Source organism: Nannospalax galili, unplaced genomic scaffold, assembly GCF_000622305.1.
Source record: "Nannospalax galili isolate Female #2095 unplaced genomic scaffold, S.galili_v1.0 scaffold144, whole genome shotgun sequence".
NCBI classification, from domain to species: domain Eukaryota; kingdom Metazoa; phylum Chordata; class Mammalia; order Rodentia; family Spalacidae; genus Nannospalax; species Nannospalax galili.
This window is the reverse complement of record NW_008353267.1, coordinates 49,912-72,127: the sequence shown is the minus strand read 5'-3', so window position 1 is coordinate 72,127 and position 22,216 is coordinate 49,912. Positions and strand designations below refer to the sequence as shown.

At 40.9% G+C, this 22,216-nt stretch overlaps 1 protein-coding gene across 1 annotated transcript in view; it reads right to left on the bottom strand.

Moving 5' to 3' along the window:
• Esr2 (estrogen receptor 2) overlaps positions 1–22,216 on the bottom strand; it is an 87,940-nt gene that overhangs the window by 55,277 nt on the left and 10,447 nt on the right. The window contains exons 2-5 of the mRNA XM_008850486.2: positions 21,402–21,857; positions 19,267–19,439; positions 7,019–7,135; positions 1,636–1,935 (exon numbers count right to left, since the gene is read on the bottom strand). Coding sequence (XP_008848708.1) covers positions 1,636–1,935; positions 7,019–7,135; positions 19,267–19,439; positions 21,402–21,820 — 1,009 coding nt within the window. The 5' untranslated portion in view covers positions 21,821–21,857. The remainder of the gene's footprint in view (positions 1–1,635; positions 1,936–7,018; positions 7,136–19,266; positions 19,440–21,401; positions 21,858–22,216) is intronic.

Below are 22,216 nucleotides of genomic sequence, written 5' to 3'. Positions count from 1 at the left end.
AAAAAAAACAGAGGGAACCATATTACTCCAACAACCTACTGACAAATTATACATACAACTAGCTCAAAGAACATAATATATGTCTAGTCAAGGTTTATTTGAGAACGTTTTGTTTTTTTCCCAAGCTTTATCTACTATGTAGTACAGGGTAATTAAAAGTACCAGACTGGTGGAACTAACCTTCTTGGGTGTTTAACAGCCATACTTTGAGATCTATACTAATTTGGTGAGAGGGACATAAAGGACAGTTTTTTAAAACCTTGCCCTCATAGGTCAACTAAATTCCAGGTGACTATGAGCAACCCTTAAAAGATTTAAGTGATGGACAGAAAGAGTCTGCCTATGAAGGTTCCTGCCTCACCTCATGGCTGACAGTACCTCAGTGGACCCTGGGGCTGGTGTTGCCATCTCAGGGACACAAGGCTCACAGGGCTGTTTGAGGACGATACAGCCATTTCTACTAGACTTCACATTCAGAGGCCACTGGTGAGCTATGTCCACATCACTCACTGAAACTACCAGCAAAACCCATTTATGAAATGCCAGCAACCGTTTTATGTGAAAGAATACAGAATTTCACTTTATAAATAAATTGGTTAATCTGGGTCAACTGTATGGTCTTAAACACCCAAAAGGAAAATATAACCAAAGATTAAAGTGATCAGTATAATTCTTTAAGAGTCCATGTGTACAGCTAAAGGCTACATAACAAAAAACAATGCCAGACAGGAGATACCTTCGAGTTATTGGCCTGGGTGGCCCAAAGTAATCCAGCATAGAAATGAGAAAATGAATAGCAGACCCACAATCTTATCTAAAGGAATGTTGGCAACTGCTGCTAGATGAGGAAGAGCTGATCTTCCTAAAACAGGAAACTCTAGATAGGCTGACTAGACTCACCGGATGGACTTGCACTAGGTAATGGCTGGGGGCACTAATAGCACAGTGGACAGTAACAGGGATGACAGTGTATATGGGCTCCAGTGGCAGCTCCAGTGGGGGAGGGGAGGCTATGGGAAGATGCCATTTGGGATGCGGGTATAAAGATGAATAAGATTGTTTGGGATGTTCTGTATAAAATACAGAAAAACATCTATAAATAAAAAAATAATAGAAAAAAAAAGGAGGTAACCAACAGGATTGACTGCAGGGGATGTGGACACAATGGATAAAGTGTGTGCATGTGCAAAATGGTGTGGGGTGGATCTGGGGTCAGAAAAGAAGGGTCAGATACAGAGAGTCAGGCTAGATACAAGTCTTCTCAAACTACATCTGGAATAGAACTCAGGAGTCCAGGAATTCTAAATGGAGTATGCTTTCCAGGGCAAGCTGATGTTATACATGTCAAGATTTCTTTAAAAGTTACAAACCCAGCTGGGCATCATGGCACAGGCCTTTAATCCCAGCACAAGAGGTAGAGGCAGGTGTGAGCTCCAGGCCAGCCTGGTCTACATAGTGTGCTCCAGGCCAGCCTGGGCTACAGGGACAGCCTGTCTCAGACCAAAAAAAAAAAAAAAGGTTATAAAGCAAGGTGTCAAACTACTATATAACCAGATGAAGTTCATCTCCCCAGGAAGTGAAGGGCAGGCCTTGCTACAAATAAATGGAACAAAATTATGACACCGAGAGTCCTACCCGGGATTTTCTTGGCCCAGCCGATCATGTGCACCAGTTCCTTATCAGCCAGCTTGGTGAGGGACATCATCATGGAGGCCTCGGTGAAGGGCATGCTGGGGCGGCTCACTAGCACATGGGGTGGCTCTGCCTCCAGGAGAGTGAGCACCAGCTGCTCTGGGCTCAGGGCGCTCAGTAGAAGCTCCTTCACTCGGGGCACATGCCCACTGTTTTTCTTGGATTTGCTTAGGCAGTGCAGGTGCTCAGCGGGGGTTCTCTGTCTTCGCACTACACGGTACCCACACCTTTCCCTCCGGGAGCCTAAAGGAAAGAGCAGATAACAAAACAGTGGTTTCTCTGTCCCAGATGCCAGTACACTACTGAGTGACCAGGATAAAAATGAAGTCATAAGGGGCTGAGGGTATAGGTGAGTGGTTATCCTAGCATGTGCAAGGCTCTGGGTTTGATTCAGAATATCGTAAAGAAAATAACAAAATGAAGAAATGCTATCATTGTGAGGTCCAACTTTTGTTTTCTGGAGCCTGTGGGCCAAGAACCAAAGATAACCACTGTCTGAGTATATTAGCAACATCAACATAATGTGTTTGGGAACCTTCAGCGCTCCCCTTCAAGGCTGTCTGCATTCTTAGTCCCTTTCGGTGTGCTGACATATCACAGCTTTCCTCAAGTGGGAAATGAGGAAAAGTCAGGATTTCAATGCTGATATTTCCACTTACCAAATAATACACTCACATTTCAAGAACACTTATACACATGTACTTTTTTCTTTTTACATACTTACACAAACAAGCATATGTCAAATTAATTGAACAAACCTGGAAAATATAAAAGAAAATGAATTTGGGCATAAATATTTCCAATCTTTTTTCACTTTTATACTTTTTCATATTTAAAAAATATTTCATTGATGTGTACGAGTGTATTGCCTGCCTGTATATAAGTAAACCTGTGTTGCACAATGCTTGCAGAGGTCAGAAGAGGCTGTCAGATCCCCTAGAATTGGAGTTACAGATGGTTGTTAGCAGCCATATGGGTGCTGGGAATTGAACCTGGGTTTTCTGCAAGAGCAATCAGTGCTCTTAACCGCTGAGCCATCTCTTCAATCCCTATTTTTTAATATTTTATAAACAAAATTAGAATCATGGTATATATACTATTTTATAACCTACTTACAAATTTTTTTTATTTTTGTGTATGAGTGTCCTGTCTGCATGTATGTAAGTGCACCTGTGTCATGCAATGCCTGCGGAGGCCAGAAGAGGGCATTGGATCCCCTGAAACTGGAGATATGGATGGTTGTTAGCCACCACATGGGTGCTAGGAACAAAACCTGAGTCCTCTGCAAAGCAGCCAGTGCTCTTAACCACTGAGCCATCTCTCCAGCCCTTCATTAATCTACTTTTATCTTTTAAAAATATGTCACTTGGACCACAGGGACATACAAACCTGATTACCTGAATTCAATGCTCAGATTCAAGTAAAGAGGTCTTATAAGGTGGCATGTGTGTGTAATCCCAGCACTCCTACAAGATGGAAGACAGAAACAAAGAGAGTGGCCCAGAAGCTCCCAGTCAGCCATCCTGGAGAATGCAACATGGTAGAAACGAGAGACCCTGCCTCAACAAGGAGGAGGAGAAAACGGACTCCCTAAAGTTGTCATCTGACCTCCACATATGCACCGTGGCACATGCATATTCTCTCTCTCTCTCTCTCTCTCTCTCTCTCTCTCTCTCTCTCTCTCACACACACACACACACACACACACGTGCATGTACACACATACATGCACATGTACACACACACATAAACACACACACGCACAAACATGCATATGTACACACACACACACACAAGATAGCAGAATTTAAAATCTGTAAAGCATTCCATTGTATTAATATCATGCTCTTTATTTTAGAAATCTTGTGTTTGTTAGGCATGGTGACACAGGCCCCTAACTATAAGAGCAGCTATGGACATGCCACAAATGTGAGGCCTACCTGAGCTAAGTTCTAGGCTAGCCTAAACTACAGAAAGAGACCTCATATCAACTAAAATTCAAAAGTCCCACATTGATATAAATTGGGTTGTTAGAATTTATTAATTTAAACATAATCAAAATTTATCTTTGTAGATCCATGCAATTACTTCCTTATAATAAAGTCAAAGAGGTCAACGTGTTAAAATAAGGCATACATACATTTCAAATTTTGATACTCATTCATAGATTACTCTTCAAAAGTATTTAAAAATTCATAATCTAAACAATAATTTAAGGACTACCTATTTTCTCACAATACTTTAGGCATTAATATTCCTTTTAATCTTTGTTGAGCTTAGGAGAAACTAAGTGATCTTTTGTTATTTTGCATTTTGTGTGTGTGTGTATGTGTGTATTGCCTGCATGTAGGTAAGTGCACCTGTGTCATGCAATGCCCTCAGAGGTCAGAAGAAGCTGTCAGATCCCCTGGGACTGGAGTTACAGACAGTTGTTAGCTGCCATGTGGGTGCCTGGATTTGAACATGGGTCTTCTGCAAGAACAACCAGTGTTCTTAACCGCGGAGCCATCTCCCCAGCCTTATTTTGCATTTTTTAAATTGCTAGTAAAATTCATTATATTTGCCCTTTGTCTGTTTTCCCCTTTTCTCCCCCAAAATTCATAAAGGTTCTTTATTTAGCATTGCTATATGCAATATCTGACTTATGTTTTTTTAATATTTTATTATTTTTATTTTACGTGCATTCATGTATTGCCTGCATGTAGGTCAGTGCACCCATGTCGTGCAATGCCCGTGGAGGACAGAAGAGGCTGTCAGATCCCCTGGAACTGGAGTTACAGACAGTTGTTAGCTGCCATGTGGGTGCTGGGATTTGAACCCGGGTCTTCTGCAAGAACAGTGTTCTTAACCGCTGGGCCATCTCTCCAGCCCCTGAATTGCTATGTTTTTAAGCTTTGCTCATCCTGTTGTATGACACTTTACTACATCACATCAAAACCATGAAAGTATTCTCTATCTTCTTAAAAGCATGTGTGGTTAAAATTGATTTTGAATTTTATGCATATTTGTATTATATGATATTAATATTTTATGTCCTAGTCCCCAAATGAAAATGCACTTCTCCCTGTATTGGTTCCAGCATAAGCTTTTTTGTACTAATTTTAAATGTTTGTCAGTTAATAATTATTTATAAAGGGGTCTTATTCCAGATTCTCAATTCTGTTTTACTACTCTATACCTCTATTCCTATGCTAATATCAAAAGTATTTTTGTTATTGTAGGCTTATGGATCAAAATATAATGGAATAAATTTTTAAATGGTGATGGGGCAGCTGGGCGTGGCAGTACATTCCTATAACTCCAGCACTCAGAAGCTTGAGGCAGGAGGATCAGGAATTCAAGGCCAGCTTTGGCTACAGAGTACATTCAAGGCTAGCCTGAAATAAATGAGATTTTATCTGAAAAAAAAAAATAGAAAAACTCAGTTTTGGGGGTTTTTTGGTCATTTTGAAACAGGGTGTCCCTGTAGCCCCAGCTGGCCTGGAACTCACTATGTAGGCCAGGCTGGCCTTGAACTCAGAGACTGCCTGCCTCTGCCTCCCGAGTGCTGGGAGTACAGGTGTGTGCCACCACACCTGTCTTCAGTTTTTTTTTTTTTAAGACAAGGGTCTCACTCTGTAGCCCAAACTCCCAGAAATATGCCTGCCTCTGCCTCCCAAGTGCTGGGATCATATGCATCAGACACCAATGCCTAGCAAAGATATGTTGATATTTTTTATTTGTTTGTTTAAATATGTATCTTAACCATTTTATTAAACTCAGATATCTATTTTTCTTTTTTTTTCCTTTTTTTGAGAGTTTCATACATACTTATAATGTGTTTTGATCAAATTGACCTCCCATTCCCTCCCCTTGTTTGTTTTTTGAAACACAGGCTTACTATAGTTCTACTTACTGGTACTACTTACTGGTAGTTCCCAGCACCCACATGGGAACTACCTATAATTCCATTTCCAGGAGATCTAATGCCCATGTCTGGCCTCCGTGGCCACTGAACACATGTGCTACACATGCAAACACACAGGAAAAACACATACACATAAAATAAAAATAAATCTTTAAAAAAAAAAGTAATGACAAGAAAATAAACTGGAAAATAGAAAAATAAACCTCAGAAAAACACTGTTAAGGGGTTGGAAGTGTAGTTCAGTGGTAGACTGCTTGCCCGTCATGCACAGGGCCCTAGGTTTGATCCTCAGCATCACAAAAGAGCACTAAGTAAATAATAATAATAATAACGATGATAATTATAATACTATAGTTTCTGGGGATGAATGAGGAAGGCAAACCAAAAACCCAGACAATATTACTTAAGATAAAGTACAAATGATTGAGCCGGGTGTGATGTCGTATGCCTTTAGTCCCAGCACTCAGGAGGTCGAAGCAGGCAGATGTCTGTGAGTTCAAGGCCAGCCTGGTCTACATAGTGAGTTCCAGGCCAGCTGGGGCTACAGGGAGACTCTGACTCAAAAAAGACCAAAAAACAACAAAATAATTGTGGTTAGAGTTTTCTAAGTTGTATTTTTTTTTAAACTTAGGAACAAATATTGAAATTCTCAAGTTGATTTTAAAAAGTGTGTAAATAAAAATGTCACTAAAGGAATTTAAATAGATATGACTTCTCAACTTGCAGAAGAAGAAAAAGAAAAACATAGAAAGTGATCAATTAAAAGGAAACAAATAGGAATAGAAGCCATGATTGTTCTAGTTTGTTTCTCTATTTCTGTGACAAAACACTCTGACTAATACCAACTTGGGGAGGAAAGGGTTTATTTGTCTTACATCTCCCTAGTCACAGTTCATCAGGGAGCCCAAGGTAGGAACACAGGGCAGGAACCTGGAGGCAGGAGCTGGAGCACAGGCCATAGAGGATCGCTGCTTACTGGTTTGCTCCTCTGGCCCCTGCTCAGCCTGCTTTCTTATGCAACACAGGCCCACCTGCCCAGGGGTGGCACCACTCACAGTGGGCTGGGCCCTCCCACATCACTCAGCAATCAAGAAGATGCCCTACAGACATGGCCACAGGCCAGTCCAATGAAGGCAATTCCCCAGTTAAGACTCCCTCAACCTAGGTATGTCAAATGACACCAAAGCTATCCAGCACAATGATCAAATATGCAGCTTTAGGGGTTTGCTTGGTTTTGTTTGTTTCTGTTCACACTTACCTAGCTCTGTTAGCTGCTGCAGGGAATAATCAATGCAATGTGATGGATACCAATGCTTAAAGATAATCCCCATGCCTTAAATCTCCTCTCAGCCAGACCACCTATCTCTACTGTCAGCTTTCACTAGGACCCAATACAATAAAAAAGGAAGCCACACTCACCACACTTGACCATTCCTACTTCATAGCACTTCCGGAGTCGGCAGGCCTGGCAGCTTTTACGCCGGTTCCTGTCTATGGTACACTGATTTGTAGCTGGACAAATATAATCATTATGTCCTACAGGAGGGGAAAAAGAGCTATTATTATAACATTTTGGTTAACAACACTGATAACACCACCCAGCAGAGAGATGGGGAAAGGTACAGGTAGAAGTCACCAAGTTAGCCTACATTGTCACCCTGATAACATGCAGGGGAGAACTAGGCACAGCTCAGTATTCTACTTTGAGCTGAAGTGTTATTCAGAACTCTTAAGAGATACACTTAGAAATACTCTCCTTTAACCAAGTGGGGTACTGCATGCCAGTAATCCTCCCAGCAGTCAGGAGACTAAGGCAGAAGGATCACAAGTTCAAGACCAGCCTGGACAAAAAGCGATGGACAGAGAGATGCAGAAAGATGGGGGGGAGGGGAACTCAGTCACATAAAATTTATTTATTCCAAATACACAGTTACTTGTGTATTGAGTTACCAGATTTAACTGTTTAAATTCATATATATGCATATATATGAAATCTCTCATAGATTTAATATGAGAGTTCTATGGAAATTCAAAGTCAAATGAGAGAATCAAGCCAAAAGGCTCACATAAGAAATCAGCATCTACATAAGATCCTGCTGCGCAACAGGAACTGTGTTCCTGCTGTTCTCGACTCTTCATCTCCCACTAAGCTTTGAGCCCCTGCAATATGCCAGAGTGGGTAGAGGATATTTACCCACCAACCGGTGTTGGGCTTGGCCATGGAACATTCTTTAGCCAAGGCTAAATGTGCTGCTCTAACAGTTGGCTTGGCCTCCTGAGGTAGCCACTGGTCCAAGGAGAATGCAGAGATGTGTGGAAGAGAACTGAACTCAACCCAAAGTCCAGACCCAAGCCTTCTGTAGTAGAGCCATCCTAACCAACTCATGGACCCACCCACACAAAAACTAATGGTCAGTGTAGTAAGATACTAACACTTTGAAGGTGTCTGTTCTATAGCAACCTCAAAGACAATGATACTTTTTAATTATATGTAGAGATAAAATTTATAGTTTGAAAATTACTATTTCAGATACAGTAAGGAGAACAGATTAGAGGCATCAAAACTGATAAAGGCCAGGAGACCAGGTAAGAACCTGCTTCATGTATGCAAAAGAAAGGCTGCTGGGTTGGACATGGGTCTGAGAAAGATTTAAGAAATGAGAAGTAAGCCAGGCGTGGTGGTGCACACCTTTGATCCCAACACTTGGGAGGCAGAGGCAGGCGGATCTCTGTGAGTTCAAGGCCAGCCTGGTCTACATAGTGAGTTCCAGGACAGCTGGGGCTACAGGGAGACCCTGTCTCAAAAAGACCAAAAAAAAAAAAAAGAAAAAGAAAGAAAGAAATGGGAAGTAAAATTAAATACTTGAAAAGTGAGAAAAGTATTTGGGTACCATTTTTTTGGTACTGAGGGTTGAACTCTGGGTCATTCTAGGCAAGGTCTCTACCACTGAGCTCTAGTCCCAGTTCTGGTGCCTTTTCTTTTTGTTTTAGTTTTGGGGGCAATTTTTTTGGAGACAGGGTCTTGTTAGGGAAAGAGGAATTTACTGCTTGGTTGAATTTACTGCTTGTAACTGATTAACTCGACTGGAGACACAGGCATCCGGAGATAGGGGCAAGTGGTGCAGCCCCCAGAGCCTGACCTGTCTGATCTGTGTCGTGTCATGTAGGCATGTCTGCTTACACAAGATAACAGGGAAGGGTTGCACCAGGCACATACCACCCACCCTTCCCCGACTGGGGACACCTGAAGGGAGTTGTAACATTTTTCTTGTTTTGAAGTTATTGGTTTGTGAAATGCTTGCTTTGAAACTATTGGTTGTATAAGCGCGGGCTTTTGTGTAACGGTTGTGGGAGCCTATATAATCTTTACCTGAAGTTGCTTGGGGTCGATTGCTCCAACCAGACCTGCGTGTCTTGGAAGGACAGTCAGCCCCAGCTAGCTGGCCTAATAAAACTCTGCTTGATTTTTGCATCTCCATACTCGTGCATTTGTTCTCCTGAAGAGACCCACCGAGTCATGGACCCTAACAGTCTCACTGTGTAACTCTGGCTGACCCGGAACTTACTATGTAAACCAGGCTGACCTCAAATTCACAAAGATCTGCCTGTCTCTGCCTCCAGAGTGCTAGGATTAAAGACATACACCACCACACCCAGTCAGTATTTCTTAATCGTGTTTCACTAGTAAACCAAATAGCCTGAACTTCTCATATGAAGCCTATAATGGACCAGGTTTTCAATGTTAACAATGGGTGAATCTCATTGGTAAGGAAATAAGCCATAAAGAAACAAATTGAAAATGGACACATCAGAAGAGTCTATTTATAGAAAAACAAAATTCTGAAGCTAGGGACATAGTTCAGTTGGTACAACGCTTGCCCGGCTTGGGTAAGGCCTGGGGCTCAATTCCCAGCACCATATAAGACTGGGCATACTGGCACATGACTAAGTTCAGCACTGAGGAGACAGAGGTAAAAGAATTAGAAGTTTAAGGGCATCCTTGGCTACTTAGAAAGTTAGAGGCCATCCTGGGCTAAGATTTTGTCTCAAGAAAAAAAGAAAGAAAAATGGAATTCTGTTAATAGAAAAAAATGAAATGACAGTGCTGAGAGTCGACCTCTGGCCTCCACACACATGCACATATGAACATGTATACCCTTCACGAACACACACGCACCCATGCTTCATGAACATGAACACACACACACACTCACAAAAGATAACATTTCTAATATGGCCTCAATGTTATTAAAGCACTGTGATTTTTTTACATGTAGGGGGAATAGAAGTATGTGTGTATATGTATGTACATATACAGCTATATACATAAACATATTCCATAACTCCATTCCCTGAGACCTGGGGCCAGGGACCTTCCAAGAGCAATGAGAAAGGAGAACTAAGATCTTGGTTTATTATCACTTTCCAGTAAGAGAAAGCAGGGTTCCACGAAAGAACAGCTTATTCCAGAACCAGAGTAGGTAACAAACAGGACAAGCCTGAAACATTTTGTGCCAGGGAGGAAAAAAGTACCCAAAAATTATAGAAACATAATAAAGGCAGAAGCCCGTGTAAGGACCCCTGCTGCCCAAATCTGAGACAATGTAGACATCAAAAATAATAATATTATTAATAATAATGAATTTAATGATAATAATCCAATACAAAAAATAGGAAACTGTATGTCATACTGATACAAGTTAATTCATTGAAAATTTAATGAAAAACAAGATATTTACATAGATTCAAAAGGTTTTCCCACAAAAACATTCATTACAAAAGGAAAAAGAGTAATTTTACAGAATAGATGCCTGGCAGCCATCACCTTAATTAAATAATCAAAATGAACCACATTAGTAACAGGACAAATTGAAATCATGTACCAAATGAAAGAAATCAACGAGATCAGAGCACCACTTCTGTGATATTCTTGCTAATAACATAGGCATCTAATGGTGAAACATCACACAGAGCCAAAGTCAGGGACATTCTGCAAAATGGCTGGCCTCAGTCTTCCAAAGAATCATGATTATGGAAATCAAGCAAGCTCCAAAGAACCACTCTACACAGAAACTTAAGACATAACACTTACACACAAAGTCTATTACTGAGCTTGACCCTTGTCCTAGAGAGGGCACTGATGGGAAGACTGGCAAAACTCCAAGCCTGAGCACTGGGTAGTAGTAATAGATCCATGTTTGTTTCCCAGTTTTGACAGTTGTATTGCAGCTATGCAGGAAATAGATGTTGGAACATTCTAGGTTGATAAAGGGTGTTAGTGACATGCTCCAAGTGATCCCAGGGAGAAGTTTGAGATTTTTTAAAAACAAATGTTTGGGCAACAGGTGTGATGGTGCACATCTGTGATCCCAACACTTGGGAGGCTAAAGTATAAGGACTACAAGTTCAAGGCCAGCCTGGGCTACACAGCAGCAAGACTCACTCAAAAACAAAAACAACTAAATGTCTGTATAGGCTTTCTAAAAGATATTTGCTCAACTACAGATGAATTCAAATACATAATCAAATTTAGATCAAATTATAACACTATTCTATAACTATTCTAGTTAAAGTTCTGAAATTAACAATTTTTACCAAACATCAGACTTTAAAAAAAACAAAAAACAAAAAACATTTTTCTGGGGCTGGAGAGATGGCTCAGTTGTTCTTGCAGAAGACCCCGGTTCGAATCCCAGCACCCAGCTAACAACTGTCCATAACTCCAGTCCCAGGGGATCCGACAACCTCTTCTGACCTCCATGGGCATTGCAATACACCCAAACACATAAAATAAAAATAATAAATAAGTTTAAAGAAAACATTTTTTCAGGAAAAAAAATTTACCTATCTTTCTATCTATTCATTATTTCTTTATTTATGTGTGTGCACATTGTGCACAAACAAGTGCCACAATCTAGTGTGGAGGTCAGAGGATGACTTCTGGGAATCATTTCTCTGCTTCTACAATACAGGTCCAAGAGATTGAACTCAGGTCATCAGGCTTGGCAGGATGTGCCCTTACTGAGCCATCTCATCAACCTAAAGAACATTTTTCTCTTTAATATTTTATTTTTTTTATTTTATGTGTGTGAGTGTTTTGTCTGCATGTATGTAAGTACACCATGTGTGCAGTGCCAGGAACCAGAAGAGAGTGTCGGCTCCCCTGGAATTGTAATTAAGGACAGGTGTTACCCACCGTGTAGATGCTGGGAACTGAACACTGGTCCTCTGTAAGAACAGACAATGCTCTTAACCCCTGAACCCTCTCTCCAAGTCCCTAAAGAACATGTTTCGAAACCAATGACTCTATATTTAGACCATGAACAAATTTTATAATTCTATCCAACTTTAGGGAGATTATGATAGCATGTGTTTAACAAACTACAAATGGAAATCCAGTTGTTTATGGCTTTGCCACTGTGCCATGGGTTGGCCTGGGGTCTGCATGGCAAATCCGTAGACTACACAGTCTAGAAGTAGTAAAAACAACCTCTATGAGAGATGTAAAACTGTCCTCTGGGCCTCTGCAGGGCTAGCTGCACAAGGCAGTGCCAACCAGGCTTACTTACTCGTGTGTCTGACTACACAGTGATTTCCAGGATCCTTACATCAACATTTCTTCCCTCCCTCCCTCCCTCCCTCCCTCCCTCTTCTTCTGTCTCCATAGAGACTGCAAAACTTGCTAATACCAACTACGTTTCAAGTCATCATGGTGAAGTATTGGGAAAAGTTTTCTTTTTTAAAATTTTATTTATCTATTTTTTATGTGTATGAGTGGATTGCCTGTATGTGTGTAAGTGCACCTGTGTCATGCAATGCCAGCAGGGGTCAGAAGGAGGAGTTGGATTCCCTGGAACTGGAGTTATGGACAGTTGTTAGCCGCCACGTGGGTGCTGGGAATTAAACCTGGGTCCTCTGCAAGAGCAGCCAGTGCTCTTAACCACTGAGCCATCTCTCTAGGCCCTAGGAAAGATTTCCAATCAGTAATAATGGCAGCTGGGATAAATCTTACTGGCATGATACTGCCACTGCACAAAGCTAGTACTTTTCTTTTACTCTGATAGCTTCCCCCAAAAAAGCTATGGTCCCTACTTTACAAAGATAAATGAGGCTGGGGATGCGCCTCAGTTGGTAGAACGCTTTCCTAGAATGCATGAAGCCCTGGGTTTGATCTCCAGCACTCATAAATAGGGAGTGGTGGTACACGACAGTGATCCCAGCTCTCAGGAGGTAAGAGGCAGGTCACAGTTCATGGCCATTCTCAGTTATGTAGTGAGTCCAAGGCCAGCCTGGGCTATTTGAGACCCTGTCTCAAAAAATAATTTAAAAAAACTCACCTCAATAACCTCAGTTATTCTTTTTAGTTTATATGCCACATAACAAATTTCTACAAACTTAGTGGCTTAAAATAAATTTTTTGTCTCATTATTTCTATGAGTCAGAAGTCAGGACAGCTGGGCTGCTTACACTACTGACAGGCTCACAAGCTGTGATCAAGGCACGAGCAGGAGAGTGGGGCATGCCCAGGAGTCAGGCATGCCTACAGCGCACGTGTGCAGGCAACAACATTAAGAAAAATGAACAAACGTTTATAAGATGTATAAAAGAAATAAATAAAGCCAAGAAATTAGACACACACCTGCAATCCCAGTACTGAGGAGGCTGAAAACAGAAAGCCTGTGAGTTTAAGGCCAGCCTGGGCTATATAGCAGGACTCAAAAAAACAAAAACAAACAAACAAAAAGACATAAATAGGGGCTGGAGAGATGGCTCAGCAGTTAAGAACACTGCTACTCTTGTAGAAGACCTGGGTTTGGCTCCCAGTACCCATATGGTGGGTCACAACTAACTGTAACTCCAGTCCCAGTGAATCCACCACCCTTTTCTGGCCTTCTTGGGCACCTGTAGATATGATACACATACACACATGCAGGCACTCACACATACACCTAAATAAAAACAAATATGTATTTTTTAAGTTTATTAATTTCTCATAAACTCTAATATAACTATCCATTTTTTCTTCAAGGTATTTTCCTAAAAAGAAGGAAAATATATTTCTACCGAGAAATATATGCAGATATGTACATAGTGATTTTATTCAAAGTTGCACAAAACTGGAAAGAACTCAGATGAATGGCTGAACAAACTATATGTCTATGCATTAGGATATGTTTCATTCAACAACAGCATTACAAAAAGGGAAAGACAAACACAAATAGCTATATACTATTTTTTTTTCAACAGGAGCTCACGTAGCCCAGGCTGGCCTTGAACTCGCTATGCAGCTAAGGATGACCTTGAACTTCTGACCCACCTTCCTCCACCTCCCAAGTTCTAGGATCACAGGTATGTATCATCATGGCCAGTTATGCAGCACTAGGGATTGAACCCAGGACTTCATGCATGCTAGGAAAGCACTCTACCAAGTAAGCCACATCCCCAGGCCAGTTATATACTGCATGAATCCATTATATGACACTCCAGAGAAGACCACAGGGACAGGAAACAGATCCTGTTCCAGGAGGCTGAAAAATTGTGATGAGCTTTCAGGCTGATGATATTTATATCTTAATTATGGTGCTCACTACAGAATTTAAAGGGAAATTCTATTGTATGTAAGTGATATTTCAAACTAATATCCCACATCCTTTTTTCCTTTGAGATAAGACACACACTACAGTTCAGGCTGCCCTGGAAATGACTATGGAATTAAGGTATACCCCAGTTAGATCCTGTATTTTAAATGAAAAGATGGATGGTTTTATTCCAAAAAAAAATGTATGGGAAAAATTACTATTTTAGAAACAATTTGATTCTTACTTCATTTAATATGCCAAAATGAATTCCTTTTCAATTAAATAATGAAATGTAAATGTAAACAACTACAAAATAAGTATGAGTTTATATAATTCTCAATGTCAAAGGACTTCTAAGTTTAAAATTTTATATATATATGTATCAAAGTTGGCTGTTTTTGTCTTGTTTTATTTTGTTGGTATTTTGAGATAGGGTCTCACTGTGTAATTTTGGCTGGCCTCAAACTCAGAGATCTGCCTGCCTCTGTCTCCCAAGTGCTAGGATTAAAGGCCAGCATCACTGCGCCCAGCCCCAAAGTTGACAATATTTGACCCCTTAATGATTAGTTATTTCTGCATGTAAAAGCAAAGTCAACTTGAGAGATAGAAACAGAAAGAACAAGAGTTTGAAGTCAGCTAGTGAGATCAAGTCAAGTTTGAACAGCATAGCAAGGCCCTGTTTCAAAAAAAAAGAAAAGATCAGAGCCAATATGCTAAGACTCAATGCAACCAAGAGCTTGGTAAAAAAAAGAAAAATCCCTCAGTGGACGGGGGATATGACTCAGTTGTCAGAGTGCCTGCCTGCCTGCCATATACAAAGTCCTGTGTTCCATTCCCAATACTGCATAAAACTGGGCATAGAAGAACACTTCTGCAATCAGAGCAGTTGGGAGGTGGAGGCAGGAGGATCAGAAGTTTCAGGTAGTAAGTTTAAAGCCAGCCTAGGCTACATGAGACCCTGCCTCAAAACAAAACACCTCCTTCTCCCCCCAAAGTATTCATGTATCTCTGGTAGAAAAATAATTTTGTGCCTTTCTGAGAAATAGTTGAAAAAAAACCTATCAAGAATTTTGAACATTGGGACTAGAGAGATTGCTCAGCAGTTAAGAGCACTGGCTGCTCTTGCACAGGACCTGGGTTCAGTTCCCAGCACCCACATGGCTGATAACAATTATCCATAACTCCAGTTCCAGGGGGTCCATTGTCCTCTTCTGGCCTCTGCAAGCATTGTTTGACACAGGGGCACTTATATGTATGTAGGCAATACACTTATATATATAGTAATAAAATATTTTTAAGAACTTTGAACATTAAGCCAGATATGTTGTCACATATCTGTCATACAGATACTCAGGAGATGGAAGGGTAGTTCATGAATTCATGAGTTCAAGGCCAGTCACAAGTTTGGGGCCAGCCTGGGTTACATGAAACCCTGACCCAATTTTTTAAAAAGGGAGGGGGAGAAATTTAAATATTAACACCACACTCTGACCTTAACCAATTTGCTCTAAAACTGTATCTAGAGAAACTGTTATTTTCTCAAAGCTTCATAAACAAACATTAATCATAGCAGTATTTGAAACAACAAAAATAATTGATAGTATCTTCAATAATAAAGAGAGGAATCAGTTAACCTAGAAGATAAAATATTAAATAGCTATAAGAAAGGTTACTGGAATATAACAGCATGGAAAAATGCTTGCCAAACAGTATGATGTGAGAATGAATTCAAAGGCTGCAGAGATACTTTAATTAGTAAAGTATTTGTCATTGCATAAGCATAAGGACCCAAGTTTGATCCAGCATTCATGTAAAACTGCAACCCTAGCACTGTGGGAAGGAGGGATCCTCAGAGCTCCCTGGCCAGCCAGTCTAACCAATTGATATACTCTGGCCAAGTTCCATGACCTCTACCTCAAAAGATAAGATGGAGGCTGGACGTGGTGGTACACACCTTGATCCCAGCACTTGGAAAGCAGAGGCAAGCTGATCTCTGTGAGTTCAAGGCCAGCTGGGGCTACAGGGAGACCCTGTCTCCAAAAATAAAAATAAAAAATAAGAAAGATGGAGAGCACCTGAGGAACACACCAATGTTGACCTCTGGCCTCCAAACAGGCATGCATGCTCACTAGCACATGTGCACACACACACAAATACACACACACACACACACACACAGAGAGAGAGAGAGAGAGAGAGAGAGAGAGAGAGAGAGAGAGAGAGAGAGAGAGAGAATCAAAGCTCTAAGCATAGTATGAGCCCAGTAATTTTTAGAAATTCATCATTCAAGGAACAGTTGAGTGCCAGCAGTGACCAAAACACAATCCATTGTTTTGTCCAAGTGTATGTCATACAGCTTAATATGGAGCTCCACTGATGGTTGTTGAAAGAATTTCAATAGGAAATCAAGTAAAAAGAATAAGCTTTTAGCCTGGTGTGGTAGCTCATACCCTTAATTCCAGCACTTGAGAGGCAGAGGCAGGAGGATCTCTGTGAGTTCAAGATCAGCCTGGTCTATACAACGAGTTCTAGACCAGCTGGGGCTACAGGGAGATCCTGTCTCAAAAAGACCAAAAGAAATAAAAAAAAAAAAAAGCTTTTAAGAACAAGCCTCAATCAGAGGCAGAAGCGAGGAGGAGTCTGTCTCCATGGTCTGTGTTCCAGGAAAGAAATGGACAGTTTAGTATCTAATGGCAACTCTCTGTGAGGAGGCAGCAAGGCCAGTACTATTGGGATGCCCAGCACCCCACAGTCCCAGTGCACTGGAGAGCAAAGGGGACAAAGATAAGAAAGACATGGTCAAGGAGCTTACCAATCAACTTGGCAAGGCAAGATTAAAATTATGAAAATAAAACAGTGATAAATGTAGGGCTGGGGTATAGCTCAGTTGGTAGGGTGCTTGCCTGGTATGTATGAAGTAGCCCTGGGTTCAGTCCCTAACACTGCATAAACTGGGCTTAGTGGGACATGCCTATAGTCCCAGAACTCTGGAAGTAAAGACAGGAGGATGAGAAGTTCAAGATCATCCTTGACTGAGTAGTAGCTTCAAGGTCAACCTGGACTGCATGAGACTTTATCTCAAAAAAAAAAAATTAAAGTTAAATGCAATCAATCTCTGAAGTTCATAAGTATACCATCCTGGCCTATTTGAGGGCATTAACTTTCCTTTTTGTATATTTAGACTTTGACATCCTGGCTGATATATAGGAAATAATAACAAGAGGAAAACTTGTTTTTAACAATTAGCAGCTAGAATTTCAAGGTCGACAGATATTTTAGACATGTGTTTCTTAAGCAGAAAAAAAAAGAAAAAAGAATAGACTCCTTTTGAAAGATACAATTACCTAGGGGTATAAAGATGAGTTTATGATGAAATACACAAAAATTCAATTAAAAAAATTTTAAAGATATAATTACCAGTAATAGGTCAAAATTTCCTTAAAGGGTAATTCTAGAACCTCAGCAAGATAAAGAATCCACGGGTCTGAAGAAATGGCCCCATTGCTAACAATCTTGCTGAGCAAGCTTGAGGACCCAAGTTCAGATCCCCAGTACCCACATAAAAAGCCAGGCACGGTGATGGGCATCTCTAACCCCAGTGCTGGGAAGGTGAGGATAGAAGCTCCCTGGAGCTTGTTCACGAGCCATTCTCTACACATGGATGAGCTCCAAGTACATCTGGTAAAAAGTACTTGCCATGCAAAACTGACAGCCTGCAGTCAGTTTGATCCCTGGAACCCAGCTGAGGACAGAGCCAACTCTCAAAAGTTATCCTCTGACCTCTACACACATGCCATAGCACTCAGCCCACATTCACATGCATATGACATATAAACATGTACGCATTGGTCTCAAAACAAAAAAACTTTCAAATCTGGATTTCAGAAAATCTGAATTTTTCTTATCATACTGCAGACTAGCTTTATAATCTACTGCAATAGTGAGCATAAAATACTTAAATAATGAATATATTTCATATAATCAACCTCATTTCACCATTTCAACTCCACCAGTACTTCCATCTCATTCATAGAGGAGGAAACAGGCTCTGGGTGAAGTCACAGAGCTAATAAACAGAGCAGGACAGTCATCCTTTCTGGGCACATTTCAGGAGATACACAGAGAAATGGCTCTTAACCAGCATGCTGCTCCCCAGACTTGGATGCTACCAGTGTTCTCTACTTGAGGTAAAATGTCCTCTTAATCTAGAATTATTGGAGCTTGGAAGATGGCTCAGTGGTTAAGAGCATTGACTGCTCTTACAGAGGACCTGGGTTCAATTCCCAGCACCCATATGGTGGCTAACAACTGTCCATAACTTCAGTTCTAGGGGATCCAACACCCCCTTCTGACCTCTGTAGGCATTGCATGACATGGGTGCACTTACATATATGCAGGCAATACATTCATACACATAAAATAAAAATAATAAATTTTTTTTGTCTTTTCGAGACAGGGTCTCCCTGTAGGGCCAGCTGGCCTGGAACTTGCTATGTAGACCAGGCTGGCCTTGAACTCACAGAGATCTGCTTGCTTCTGCCTACCAAGTGCTGGGATTAAAGGTGTGCACCACCACACCCAGCATGAATAAAAAATTTTTTTTAAATATCTAGAATTAGCAGTGGGTGTTGCAGTTAGCTTGGCTGTCAACTTGACACAAATCTAGAGCCACCTGGGAAGAGGCAACCTCAATTGAGGAATTTCCTCTAACAGACTGGCCTGTAGGCACGTCCATGGGGCATTTTCTTGATTGCTAATTGATGTAGGAGGACCCATCCCATAACCCTGCCACACACACACAAATAACTGTAAAGAAGAATTAGGTAAAAAAAAAAAAAAAAAAAAAAACATGACCAAGCAAAATAAACACCAAACAAACAGACCCCAGTCAAAGATTCTGGAAAAGATTAAGTAAATGGTAAATACATACACCCTCCACACAACCCACTCCCAAATACATATATTCCTCTGAGCAACTCAAGCTCATGTGTACAGTCAGGCTGGTGGTGACAGTTCTGTCAGGTCATCTCTGAAAAATTGAAAACAAAAGTGTGAAAACTAAAGAAGGGGTTTACAGTAGTCTTGTACCTTGAATGCTTCTTTTGAAAAAGGCCTTGCATCCTTCACATGACCAGACACCATAGTGATACCCAGATGCATAGTCACTGCAGACTGCACAGAAGTGAGCGTCCCTCTTTGAACTTGGACTAGTTACGGGGCTGGCACAACTGCTCCCACTAACCTTCCTTTTCAGTGTCTCTCTGGCCGGGCAGAAAAAAAAAATTATCATTGTTAGAGAACACAAAAGGGAGAGGAAAGGCTTTCCAGAAAAAACGTGAATGTTATATTCCAGGAAATCTGACATCAGATCACAAAGAGCTCCACTGTGGGGGAAGACTGACATTTGAGTGGTTGGATGGTGAGCACTAGTCCTGAGAACACTGTGAAGGAGGCTGCGGCTTAGGGCTAGGCTTCGGTGAGGCTCTGTGGAGGGAGCGTCCAGCAAGGGAGCACTGGGAGCGCCAACACAACTGGCTAGCTTCTAATTTTGCTATGACATATTTCTTTTGGAAGGGAACTAGTAAAGGTATTATTGATTTATAAATGAAGGAAATTTTCCCACAGTTAACTTTGTCCAAATATTAGCAAAACTTTGATTAGAATTCAAGTTCGGAGGTAAAATAGTTCTTTAAAAGGGATGAAAATGAAGAACATTAATTTTAAAAATGATGGTTAAGTGTTTTCTCCCCCTATTTAGAAGCCTTTGAGAGGAACTGACACTGATTCTAGCCACTCCAACAGCTATCAAAGTGCCTGAAAACAAATATTTTCTCAAATTTGTTTGGGTTTGGTTTGGGCTAAGCATGTACTCTAGCACTGAGATTAGCACCGAGCTGGACACTCCAGTCCCTGTTTTCTCCAAGTTTTATAACAATATTTGAAAGTAATGGAATGTAATTTCAGTATTCAGTATGTCTTGTCTTAGTACCCTGGTTGTTTCAGGATTTTATTTCTTCCTCCCACCTCTCCAAATATCATTCTCTCCTGCCACATTCATTGTCCTCATTAAAAAATCTTTCAAACCAGACTGAAATAATCCACCATGTTACTGTGCATTTAGAGTTCATTTTTTTTTTTGAGACAGTGTCTCCCTCTAGCCACTCCAGCTGTCCTGGAGCTCACTATGTAGACCAGGCTGGCCTCAAACTCAGAGATCCCCGTGCCTCTGCCTCCCAAGTGCTAGGATTAAAGGCTTGTACCACCAAGCCTGGATAATTTTTTTTTTTTTAACTTCAGAAAATTTCAATAGAATCAGATTTGAGTAGCTTCTCATTGATCCTTACAAAATGTTACCTTAGCTCATTGCTGAAGCTGATGTCAATTACCTCCCAGGCTTTGAAGGGCTATTTCATGAAAATTGTAGTGTTACCACAGTGACCTTCATCCTAGAAACAATTCGTCATGAACAATGAAACTCTAACCTGACATTAAAAAAAATTTCAAGGGAGGTAGAGAGATGGCTCAGCAGTTAAGAGCACTGGCTGCTCTTGCAGAGGACCCGGGTTCAATTCCCAACACCCACATGGCAGCTAACAACTGTCGGTAACTCCAGTTCCAGGGGATCCAATGCCCTCTTCTGACCCCCGCATGCATTGTGCAATACAAGTGCACTTACACACATACAGGCAATACAGTCATACACATAAAATAAAAAAAAAAATAAAAGTAGGGGCTGGAGAGATGGCTCAGTGGTTAGGAGCACTAGCCATCCTTGTAAAAGACCCGGGTTCAAATCCCAGCACCCACATGGTGGCTAATAACTATAACTCTTGTTCCAGCAGTTCTGACGTCCTCTTTTGTCCTCTGCAGACACTGCATGACTCAGGTGCACTTACATACATGCAAGTATAACACTTATACACATAAAATAAAAATAAATTAAATTTTAAAATTTTTTAACAAATAAATATTTTTAAAATTTCTAATACAAATCTCTCACCAAAAACAGATATGAAAGTGATTTCTTTCCACAACACCCATTTATAAGCACAGCTTTTTAATAAGAACTAGACTATCGGAATAGGATGGAACATCATGTTTCAGGTGTTCTAAGTAATATGGCTGACAAAATAAAGACCTTATATAACATATGTCTTCTTAGTAAATAATAAAGTGATAGCAATGCCCATAAGCCATGATTTAGATCGAAGACAAGACTTTACCTGTTCACAGGTAAGGGGTGTTCCAGTGATCTTGATTCACACCAAGGACTCTTCTGAGGTTCTGCATACAGAAGTGACGACTGGCAGTGGATGGCTAAAGGAGAGAGGTGCCCAGGAGTTGGCCATAACACACCTGGACTCACGGTCTGTCTAACAGACCCCCCTTCTGGGTTATTGCCACTGTTGGGAACGCTGTAGTTCATCACAGTAGGACTATAGAATGTCATAGCTGAGTATTCATGGCGGCTGTCTACATAGGAGGAAGGGATGTAGATGGAACCATGCTCCAGCGGTAGGATAGACTGACTACAGTTGTAAGAAGCAGGAGAATTAAGGCTCGATGGTGAATTTTTTATATCCATGTCTTGAACAGGTAGCAGCTGAGAAAACTCCTTGTGAAAAGAGGCACAAGTGGACATTATAATGTTCTCAAAGACCCATAGGCAGGTGGAATGCCTGCAAAGTAAAACAAAGGTTGCTTCTAAGTTAGTGCAAGCTGCAGGAGTCACCAATAAAAAGTATTCACTTTAGTTGAGGCAGTGGTACTTACCTGGAGTCCCAACAATCAGGGAGACTGAGGCAGGAGGATTTTGAGTTCCAAGCTGCCTGGAATACAAAGTACGACACTATCTTTTAAAAACAACGGGGCTGGCAAAGTAGCTCATTTGGTAGAGTGCTTGTGTAGCATGCAGAAAGCCTGACTTTGATCCTCAGCACTACATAAAGCTTCTCTGTGATCTCAGCATTCAGAAGCTAGAGGCAGGAGGATCAGAATTTCAAGGTTATTTTCTTGTCAGGAGAGGGAGGGAAGGGAA